At 33.0% G+C, this 11838-nt stretch overlaps 2 protein-coding genes across 2 annotated transcripts; both read left to right on the top strand.

Annotated features, from left to right (window-relative positions):
- The first annotated feature begins 149 nt into the window (after positions 1–149).
- LOC108744832 (leucine-rich repeat-containing protein 51-like) lies at positions 150–2063 on the top strand. Its single transcript, XM_018480782.2, has 4 exons — positions 150–361; positions 480–694; positions 763–939; positions 1837–2063. The coding sequence occupies exons 1-4, from the start codon at positions 232–234 to the stop codon at positions 1957–1959; spliced, it is 645 nt and encodes a 214-aa protein (XP_018336284.1). The 5' UTR covers positions 150–231; the 3' UTR covers positions 1960–2063.
- A 2492-nt stretch (positions 2064–4555) lies between these two features.
- Positions 4556–6226, top strand: LOC112905658 (fatty acyl-CoA reductase wat-like). The gene is made up of 2 exons (XM_025978471.1): positions 4556–4763; positions 5797–6226. Coding segments are annotated over exons 1-2 (348 nt in total). The 5' UTR covers positions 4556–4761; the 3' UTR covers positions 6143–6226.
- Positions 6227–11838: the final 5612 nt, after the last annotated feature.

Genomic DNA, 11838 nt, shown 5'->3' on the forward strand with positions numbered 1-11838 from the left:
CCATATGATTCCAGACAACTTTTATAAAAACATTTTTTTTATTAAAAGCGTAATAACAGAATTATGGACAAACATTAGGTGGAACACCCTGTATAGTTGCCACTTTTTGCGTTTGTCATGACAAAACAAAAGACATTGCGATTTTTAAATCAATTCTTAACATTTTTTTTATAATGTGACAAAGTATTTTAATGTCATAAGGATATTTTACTATTTTCTTTAAAAAAAAAAATGGGCAAAGATGAAACACAGAAGAAGGGAAAACAGCAAAAAGAACGAAAACCGGTAGACATTGGCCAAAATGAGGAAGACACGGCCACACCTTTGGACTTTTCGTTTAAAAAAATTACAAAATTAGACAGTAAGGAAAACATGAAGTTCTGACAGAAAGCAAATAGTAAAATTATATGTGTATTTAAAGAACGTTTTATAAAAACTCACCGAAACGTTGAAGGTAACAACTTGGGTCCTTTTTTTAGTAAGTCAGGTCCAGGGAGCGAGGTCATCCAGGATCGGCTCCATCCCTGAAAAAGGAAGCGTTAATAAGCGATTCCTTACCCGATCAATTTGGCTGAATAACAATAAACTAACGAATATAAAAAACATGGACACTTTAGTCCAGGAACTTTTGGAACAACCTGAAAAATTAGGATGGATCGACTTTTCGTTCAATTACATCACAAATATAGACGATGTGCGTAAACAAATTGATTCGTAAAAAAAATATGAAATTATTCAGAACTGTTCCAATACACTTTTTAGAGTATTTTAAAATTCACAAATTTGAAAATTGTTTATTTTCATGGTAACAAAATCACCGACATAAACGAAGTCTGCAAGTTGCGGAATTTGAAGGAATTAAGAAGTGTGACATTTCACGGGAACCCTATCGCAGATTTCAGAGCGTACAGAAACTTTCTGATCACATTTTTGCCCCAGGTAAGTAACAAGTTGTTTAAAGTAAAATAAATTGAATATTTTACAACATATGTATATAAACCAAGAAATAAGGTGTGGGGGTTGGGGGCAAGACAACTGGAGCAATGTTTTTTAACAAACACTATCGTCATCATAAGGTCGTCAGTCTTAAGACTGATTGGACACGCACCTCCGCTCTTTCTTATCCTGAGCTAATCTTTCGCATTTCCCCATAGATCCCACAACCTTAACTATTTGCGAACAATAGTCTAATCTAGGTCTACCTCTACTCCTTATAACTCCTGTTTTTGTCTCTAATATGTCTTTGACTAGATCTTCATGCCTGAAAAGTTGTCCTACCAACCTATCTCGCCTATTTCTTATTGACTTCCATAGAGTCCTCTGTTCTCCTATTCTTTTTAATATCTCTTCATTTTTAACCTCTATCCACGGTATCCTCATCATTCGTTTGTATCACCACATTTCGAACGCTTCTAACCTTTTCCTTTTCGCCGCGCCCACCGTTATGTTTTGCACCCGTACAGCGCCGCGCTCCTAACATAGGTACACCTTTAACAACCTTTTTCGAATTTCTAAATTTACTGTTTGCGAGCATAGAAGTGACTTCTTTTTACCCTGCGCTATCCTCTGCCTTATATCCCTACTATAACAAAGTCTAAATAAACACTAATTTCTCAAAAATTCCAATAAAAGTCAAATTTTTCTGCGAGGCTTGTTTTTGTGGTAGATTGTACTTGAAACACGGTAACAGGAGATAGGAATGTAGGTAGAATACATCCGATTTGTAAAGTTTTAATCGTCTAGTGCAACAATAAAAATATTTTAAACGAAACATAATCTCCTTTGGTCCTTGTTCCAAGTTGTTTCTAACTTTTCTACTTTGGCCTGGCTTTTCAGATAGTAAATTTGGATTTCACCCCTATCACAAAGACAGAAAGGTTACAACCGAAACCACCGGAGGCTCTGAGGATTATAGAAGCGTACGAAAGCCAAACACAACCGAATGTTAACAACACCTAATCACACACGTATTAACTGTGCAATTGAAAAATTTGGTGTTATTGTATTTTTATACATATGTATTATACTTATTATATGTAGTGGCTATTTTCTAGTTTACAAAATTATTTTTATGTTTGTTAAATCGCATTCAGAAATTTCTGTCCGTTTGCCCAATGTATCTACTTCTACATAGACGAATTATTTAACATTGGCTAAAGAATTTTCGGACTAATACCGCTACTGCTAAATTGATTTTATTTGGTTGTTTGGAGGATATGTAAGTGTGTCATCATTTTGTTACTCTTTCATCTGAAACACGAAGTATTGACTGGCGTTTTGCATACATTTGACACCGTTGAAAAAACGAAATCTCAATAAACCTGTTTAACAAGCTTTTATTTCATAAACATAAATTTACATTACACGTTATAATTAAGTGACATGAACTCAATGTTAATTTTCTCGCAAATTGTTTAATCGATCCTTAGAACCAGAGATGTTCAAAATGGGTTTTTAAGAGCATTTAAATACAAAATGCAAATACTTTTCGATTTATTTTATACGATTTAACTTTCATTCATCATTTTATATAATCACTAGCGACCCGCCCCAGCTTCGCACGGGTGCAATGCTGATATTAAATATGTATATTTTTGTTTTGTTTAGATTATTATCGAGAAGGGGAAATCTTCAAAAGATACCCCCTGAACATACTAAATATACTACAGAATGTCTTTATATACAACATTCACAGTTTTTTTGTCATTAGACAATACAAACCGGCCTCCCGGCCGGTACCGCCGCAACCGCTATGTCCCTGCTTTTAAATCTGTAATATCTTCGAAAATATTCATTTAAATTACATGCTGTAAAGGGCCATACTGATCTATATTAAATGCTCAATGTATTTAAAAGTACTTAATTGGATAAGAATGAATGCTGTATTGCCTACAATCGCTTCGTAAATAAGTCATTATTTCTCATAAGAAGTAAAGGATAAAAATGGTTATTGTGGGTTATCCCTAAGAGATAGACATATACCATCGCGGTATTTTTTTATAGACCCTTTTAAGATGTTCAATATTGTAGTACATTATTTTGATCTATCTCGTAGGGTTCAGCCAGCGTTTGCAATGTAAGCGCAAAAAATGTGTTTATTTACGACATCACATTAGAAACCTCTAAAATTATCAGTGTTTCCCTACTATATTATGCATGTATTATCCATATAAACCTTCCTCTTGAATCACTCTATCTTTAAAAAAAAACCGCATCCAAATCCGTTGCGTAGTTTTAAATATTTGAGCATACATAGGGACAGACAGCGGGAAAGCGACTTTGTTTTATACTATGTAGTGATACTAGTAGAACTTTCAACGCCAAATATGTATTTTGCATTTTACAAATAGAAAAGTATTTTAAATAAAATACAAAATTGTTTTNATTTATTTTCAACAGTTTGGGTTTGATGCCAAAATTATTTCCATTTTTTCGTTCGATATTAAATTCAGATCAACTTTTTTCGATTGGACCCAAATTGTGCTGACATTTAAACGAAACCTTATTTTTTTCTATTATTGAACACTTTGTATAGTAAATCAAATTTAGATGCCACAGACGATTTCGTATTAAAATAGGGAACAATTTTTGTTTGAAAAATCTTTTAATTAAATTTAATCATATTTTCGCTACAATTAATATATATATATTACGTACATTTTAGGCCACCCTGTATAGTATGTAGTGTACTGTTTCGTGTTTCTAGAGTAAACAAAATCGCACACTTTATAGTTAATTATTAGAGAGGGGATAACAATCAGAGTGAGCTAATGGCTAGTCAAAAAAAAAACCGTCAACTCAGTGTTGAATAGATTGCGTTAGTAGCAATCAATTACTTGCACATGTGCTAGTTGCATCTGATAGTTTAATAAATAATACAAGACGTTCGCAACTATATAAGGGTGGTTATTATTATTATATTATTTAATTGAGTGTCGGCTAAATCAAGAAAAACAACGGTAAGTACAAGGGTATTTAAAAAAAAATAATAAAAATATTTATAGATACAATTAATAGATATCGCGTTTAATTTTAGTATGATTATTAGCTGATCATTTATTTTTGAGTAAGGCCGAATGTATAACAGATTTGAAGTTAGAGTAATTCACTTTAACCGTTAATGAGACTGTTTATTAATTATTATTCGAGTTTAAAATGCGCATAAAGAATGTGGGAAGGTTATAAACAAAGTCTGTTTTTGAGTTTCCGGTAGGTACCGAGGCCAGAATGTCCTAAAACTGTAAAATACCATGAAGTATACTAGTATGAAAGAATTAGCTATAGGGTTGTTCGGAAAGTCATTTCGTTTTTTTTTTGTGGAAATGAAAGACAGTTTTCGTATAATAAACAAATACTTTATTAAATTATATATTGACCGTTCTGGTCCAACACCTTTTGCCATCTTTCTGGTAGTAGCATAATTCCACGCTCATAAAATTTTTGGTCTTTGCTGGCAAAAAACTGATCGAGGAGGTNATTGTAAATCAGTAAACTTTTAAAAACTTTTTCATAACCACTTCAGCGAGAATAATATAATACCTACGTTTAATTTTCAAATATAAATTGCGTCTACTACTTCCAGAAGAGTGGAAAAGATTAGGAGAAAAACATGGTCCCGCCGTACCTTCCCCTTTGTTAGTATGGCACTACTGCTTTTTCCTTAATTCTAACTATTACATACACTGGCTCTGTTTGATACTCCTCCAAAGAATTCCAGCCTACATAGTCGACTTTTTGGCCTACTGCGTAGGTAAAAAACCCATGTAAGTAATAACTACTTGAAATACATCTTCATTTTCCAATAACATATAGTTATACCGTTTTATCCTTAACAACAATTACAAAAAAGCTTTCGAGATTGATAATATAATGGTGGAGCTTCTCCCTCTACCGTTTTATTCCAACCTACCTTCTTATTCTTGACTTTCTTTACCATCAGTTATACTTTTTTATCCTTAACAACAATTACAATGACGCTTTAGAGAATAAATAATAAATAATGGTGAAGGTTCCCCCCACTTACTTTCTTATTCCCTACTTTCTTTGCCATTTCTTCTTTTTCTTCGTCCAATACTCATACTACCTCTTCTATTATTATTTTCTTATACTGAACTTTGACTACATTATCCTCATCTGTTTTCCGTTGCACTTTTCTCAAAATCTTCTGTATTTTTCTCTCTTCCATCATCAAATCATCTTTTTAATACACCTCACCCTTCTCTTCTGTATTTCTTTTTACCTTTTCATATATCTTTTACTTCCACCTCCAATCCTATCTCCTCCAACTCCATTCCAAAAATTATCAGGTTCAGCTGTCTTTCTTCCCTTCTTTATCTTACTATTTTCCATTTCCATTTCCTTATTGTTTTATTCTGTTTCTCCATTTCATTCTCTACACGCTTTTCTTCTTTATATAGATATGTCTAATCTGTCTTCCATTTCCTGTAATTTTCGCTTGGTCTCCTTCTTCATTCCTTTTACCTTTTCCTTTATATTTTTATTTATTCCAGCAATTTTATTAACCTATCCAATATATTACTCTCCCTTTCGTCTCCTATTTCTATATTAGTTCTACCCTTACTTTTACAACCCTTACATATCAATATTGTAGATTCATGTTTCCTGCAAAACTCTTGTGTCAATGTCGTTTCCGTTTTATTTAAAGCTAACATTAACTGTTCTCCCTACTAGGTCCGCAAATCCAAGTATTTTGTCATTTTCGTTTTATAAACCACACCATTAAATTTGCATTCTTGATTACAACGTCTTCAACAGAAAAAAAAATAATAATTTCAGGTTAGTTAAAGGGTACCAAAAGATCGAAAAATTCCTAAACGTCATTTCGTATTTCGCTACAAGGACATGGTTATTCCGAAACAAAAACACCAGAAACCTGTGGACTAAACTGAACGAAGAAGATCAAAAGTTGTTCATGTTCGATATGGGACGGTTCGAATGGGACTCGTATTTTTATACGTATATAAGGGGGGGACGGGTGTATCTCCTTAAAGACCCCCTTGACACGATACCCCAGGGCCGAGTGAAATATTACAAACTTAAACTAGCCCATTACACCCTAGTGACAGTGCTCGCGTTGATCTTCCTGAAGTTAATTTTGGTTTTGTGGAATTTGATTTTTTGAAACTTTAGTTTTTTACGTTTTTATATATATATGTTATAATGTGCCTACCTTATTTATAATTCTAATAAACAAAAATTAATTTACTGACGAATTTTTTATTTCCCGATTTCTAAAGAGCTTTCCGCCCTACTCCTCGGCTTTGCACTGCAATGTTGGTTCGCTGGTAAAACTTACTTAAATATAGAACGTATCTGTTTGACAGGGGCGGACACCCCCACCACCAAACCATACGTCACTACTCCAAGCATATCGTTGGTATCTTATTAATAGCTAAAAATGTACACATTTCTTCTACTAGTCTTAAAGGCTGCTTTCGTCTTTAATTTTGACAGTTCTTAGTCTTGTTTTTTTTTTCAATTTTTAAATCAAAAAAATCGGGAGTGTTTGAACCTGTGAAAACGTCCAGTCGCTTCTGAGCCTACTCATTCATGTGACGTCACGCAAAAGGTTGCAAGCCTCTAGATTTACGACAACGTCGGTTAATAACGTCTCGACTACAGCAACCAATTGACATTAAACATGAATTAATCGTAGCTGGATAATTTAAATTTTGGCATGGACTTCTGCATATTAATAAATTATTGTTTATAGGTTTTTGTTGGACACGCGTCTCCAATTTGATCTTTTTTCTTGGAAAATGCAAATCAATTTTTTCATTAGACTTGCTAACGAAATTTATTTATTTTCAATATTTTTTTCTAAGTCGATCTGCGAGACCTAAGGCTGCAACTGATTGATTACATTTTTTCATTGAATAATACGTTTATTATTGTAAACATTTTACTTAAAGAAAAAAATTTGATTCGTCCATGACATACCTTAAGCAGCCAGTATTTCTGAATTGCTATTAAGTATCTCGTAGATTAATTCTAGGATACCTGTCTAGAGATACAGAAAAATGATTTAATTTTTTTTGAAAATACATGTCTCTTTTAAATAATTTTAATTCGAAGGTGTTGAATTTGAATGAAATATGTCTGACATAGGGGAAGGCCGACGTTAAACGGTCTTGACTTTTAAATTATCTCATAAATTTTACAACTGCTTTACACTGTCGAAATAATATTAAAATAGAATCAGGTGCTAACGTTTTAAATGCCTTAATTGCATCTTTTGTTGTTTAAATTTACTGATTATTACCTGATGACAGAGTAGACGAACATGAAGCATTATCTATTGTTACAATTACTGTACACAAAACAATACTTGTACATACATAAAAGTCAATTAATATGAAGATTGGAAAAACTTTGGCGGTTGTTGTAGAACAAACGAAATAGATCAAACCACAACGCCATTATTTTGTTTGTTCTAAAGTCAATTAAAGTTAACGTTGCCCTTATCATAAGGACAGGAAAATATTGTAGCTCCCGCACTTCCTTCTTTAATTATTATTATTTGTTTATTGAGATCGAAAACGAAAACAAAAGCAATACGTCGTGCTTCGTAGGTATAAGTAGTGACGGAACGATGGGACGAGAAGTCTTAGTAAACATTTCTTTCTTTTTAATGGTCACGAGGTCAATGTCAGACCGCGAAATTATTGCGAATGCCTGCACGACATCGTAATTGCTCCACTAATAACTGCAATCAAAATAAAAATAAAAAGAAGAAAAAAACAGTTGACTCTCGGCAAATGTACGAAAGCGATGATGTTGTGGAAAATCCTGTGACCGAAGCAGTTTCCATGTACTTTTTTGGGCAGTCAGCGATCTCCCAGGATCACTTTAAAGGACAACAGTCGATGGGCGGAAGTGTGGGCAACTCGGTGGTACGTAAAAACGTATTTTTTTTTTAACAATAATGGCGTATTACTCCCCGAGGGAAAGGTCTCCCTATCGTACTTTCGAAATTTAAAAATAATTTTTCTCAATAGATCGTAGACATATTGTATATTATCCTTAATCCTTTAAATTACTGCAGCTAACAGATAAAAAAAAAGATTTTTCTTGACTGTATCTTTTAATAGATACGTAATCTAATTTGTATCAACAACTGGCTATTTATTTTCAAAATATTTTCAATAATTACGACGAAATAACAAAATAGAAGTAATTCTGCGGAATTACATGTTAAGGTCAAACCTTTTTGTAGGTGTTATTGATGGCGGCAAGTAAGAGCGGTGTCCAAATTATCTTACGAATAAAAGAATAGATTATTTTGTTCGGCCTCGATTGACCGTGGCCCGCACAATAAAAAATACACAGCGTAAAGAGAATGTGACACACTTCACTTTTGTATAAGAATACTCCAAAAGATTTATAAACAACTATTATTGCAGCACGTTGCATTATACTACAACTATTATAACAAATTAACAAACAAAAGAGCAAAGAAAAAGGGTCAAGAGTTAATAAAAAAAAAAAATACCTAACATACTTTTGGTTTATTGAATGAATGAATTAAATTTTGTTAACAATTAGTGTGAAGCGAAAATCAAACGCTATAATTTCGAAATCACCGTTAATTTTAAAATTCTTTTGACGTTCTCAATATGGCTGCCGTTGTCCGCCATATTGGCCGTTACGTAACAACGTATAACTACGAATCCAACGGTGGGTATCTCAAATTTTCAAAGCAAAGTAACTGTGTGTCCAAAAAATTGTAAAAAAGCAAGTTATCATTTGATAAATTTGCAATTAAGTACTTTGTTAAGTAATTAACATATCAAAAATGCGCTCTTGGTCAGGTTCTACGTAAGAGGTCACCAATTTTGGCATGTTTTAAGTATGTATTACACATCTGTTGACAAACAGGTAGTGTTTATTATAATGAACTTTTTCAAAACAAAATAAATGCTAAGATGTTTTCTTGTCCTAGTTTTTAATCTATAAGCCGTGTAGTAGTGGGGAATTTGCGCAATCATCAGCGACAACACGTTCGTGTTTGTGCACGGATGAAGTATGCAAATTATTTATATTAATAAAAATAAAAATAAATACCTATCTGTTATGGTAAATACAAAATTAACTTTGTGTTGTATTTCCCTGGTTCAAAAATTATTGGTGGCACGACATAAAAAAAAATTTTCCCCGATTGCTCATACGGTGAGCTACGAATTTACAATAAGAATAAAATTAATAGTAACAACTGGTGATTGGGAAATCGTTTTTTTCTTTCTTTACCTGCGTTTTGGGTCAAAAATATCATTAGGTACAATAAATGTTAAAGTTTAAGAGTTGCAGGACCTTCCATTAAATGATATAACTTTTTATAAATATCAGCAAGATGTCAGTGAATCGTTGAACTTTAGGAGAATTGCAAACGCAAACACAGGAGCTTTAACCGGTCAAAATCCAGAAACAAAGTTCAAAATTTTCGGTTATTGTCAAAGGCAGAATTCTCTTGAATTTCTGTCAGTGGGCGTCAAGTTTTACACGTGTCTGCACATCTTTATAAAGGGTTAACAAGAAATTAAAGCCAACGAAACACAAAAAAAGTAAATTGTAAAAGTGTTAGCATTCATGTTTTTACAATTAATTCAAATGCTAAATGTTGTTGTTTGTTTGTTTGCTATCATTTCACCGAGCATCATGAAATTTTGTAAATTCTATGTCATTGGTACAGAAAAGGACATAGGGTACCTTTTCTTCATCATTATCATAAGGTCGTCAGTCCTAAGACTGGTTGGACACGCACCTCCACTCTTTCTTGTCTTGAGCTAATCTTCGCATTTCCCTAATACTAGAACAACCCACATCCTTAACCATCTGCGAACACTAATCTAATGTAGGTCTACCTCTACCCGTCCTAACTCCTGTTTCTGCCTCTAATATGTCTCTGACTAGACCTTTATGCCTCAGAAAGTGTTCTACCAACCTATCTCGCCTATTCCTTATTGACTTCCATAGAGTCCTCTGTTCTCCTACTCTTTCTAACCTTCTCTATCCACGATATCCTCATCATTCGCCGGTAACACCACATTTCGAACGTTTCTAACCTTTTCTATTCTGCCGCGCCCAGTGTCCATGTTTCGCACCCGTACAGACTCGACCCTGCGCTATCCTCTGCTTTATATCCCTACTAATCCTTCCGTCCTGAGTTATCTGACTTCCTAGATACTTAAAATCAGTCACTCCTTTTAATCTTTCGTATCTTATCTTTATATTCGCCCTTTCCCTACCTTTTCTTCCCTTGCATACCACTACTTTTGTTTTACTTTTACCCGGAAGACAAATACTATTCCAGAGGATAGAGAAATTAGTTTTATGTGGTCGCCGATAATCTTTGACACATTCAGGGCATCAATGCGAGCAAATAAGCCCTGATTAAAACCCAGTTTTCTATAAACGCAATAGACTTATGTTGTTTTTCTCTTGTTTGCAATCTGAATCTGTTTAAACAATCAATATCTGTATTCGATCCTACATAAAAAAAATTATGAGTATATCGTGTATATGAACCTTTTTATATATAGAAAATTTTATGTTTCTTTCAACAAACTTGGTCCCATTCCTGTAAGTCTTTTTATTTGTGAGACGTAAACGAAAATGTGAAGTGAAGTATGTCTTCCTAAGCTTTCGTTATGGATAATTAAAAAGTCCAAAGACCAACTACAAGGGAAACGTCAATACTACGCGCTCATCTCATCATGTACATGTACTTGCAATTGTTCAAAACAAAAAAAGAAGCATCGTCCTGCGCAAGTGTCAAATTATACTTACTTAGATCGGATTATGTAAATAAATAATAATTTTACTAATCGTAAAATGCTTCATGAATATTTATTTACATGTTTATATAAAATGACGTCATAATTTGGACGTAGTTTTACGTAAAAAACGGGGGAAGGGACGAATTACAGGATTTTTTGTCAAAAACAGAAGATTCTTAGAAAGGTAGCACGTGCAAATTGGCGAGTAAGATTTAGTATTTGCATGACCTCCCACTATTTTTCATCATCTTTTTGATTAAAATCGACTTCCAAGCCATAACATGGTTTAGAGTCGCGTTCTCCGCCAATTACAAATTTTCGAAAAAGAAAAACACTTAAGAAGGAAAAACCCATCGTTGGTTATTAATACAGTGCATGGTTTTTATTTTTATTCGTCAATTAAAAATACGTATCTGATATATTGGTAAGTTAACAAGTCTATTTATTTAATTTTTTAAGATTTTTTNGTTCGTGAAAACCAAGCATTCATCCTAACTAATATGGGCAAAAAGATGTACAGGAACTTAAAATTGATTATCGGTTAATTATTAATAAACAGTGTATAATTTTTTTTAATAAACACACAGTTTGCTAAGCTAAGATATCCATTTGTTTAATTAAGTTGAATTACCTTTTTTTGTTATTGCCTTTTTTTCAAAAACTAATTGACGTCATTCTTTTTTTTTATATATATTTTGGGGAAAGCGATAGCTAATAAATTAATAAATTTTCAATCAGTTTGTCAAGCAATTCTAAAATTTTGTGAATGGATTGAAATTTACAATATTTTGGGTAGGTATCGACTCCGGCTGAAGGGTGATGGTCTAGGTTCTTATTCTGGGCATTGAGTTTAATTAATTCAGTTCTTATACAATAAAGGCGAGAAAACCAAATGAAATTTAAAAAATATAAAAAAGATTCGACATCCGAGGGATTATCGTCAGTTAGAGACTTTTTATCTTATGGTGCGATCTTAGGTACTTCCCAAAAGCGTTTTAATATTTCTTAAAAGTTATTAAATGACCTTGACATGATTTAAAAT

This window comes from Agrilus planipennis, unplaced genomic scaffold (genome assembly GCF_000699045.2).
Source record: "Agrilus planipennis isolate EAB-ADULT unplaced genomic scaffold, Apla_2.0 scaffold6, whole genome shotgun sequence".
In the NCBI taxonomy this organism is placed as follows: Eukaryota; Metazoa; Arthropoda; class Insecta; order Coleoptera; family Buprestidae; genus Agrilus; species Agrilus planipennis.

What these genes read in the sequence shown, in the direction of transcription:
- LOC108744832 (XM_018480782.2), top strand. Translation starts at nt 232, where the DNA reads ATGGGCAAAGATGAAACACAGAAGAAGGGAAAACAGCAAAAAGAACGA. An exon ending in AAAAATTACAAAATTAGACA is followed by an intron (nt 362 to 479) that starts GTAAGGAAAACA and finishes TCCTTTTTTTAG; the next exon opens with TAAGTCAGGTCCAGGGAGCG. An exon ending in ACATCACAAATATAGACGAT is followed by an intron (nt 695 to 762) that starts GTGCGTAAACAA and finishes TACACTTTTTAG; the next exon opens with AGTATTTTAAAATTCACAAA.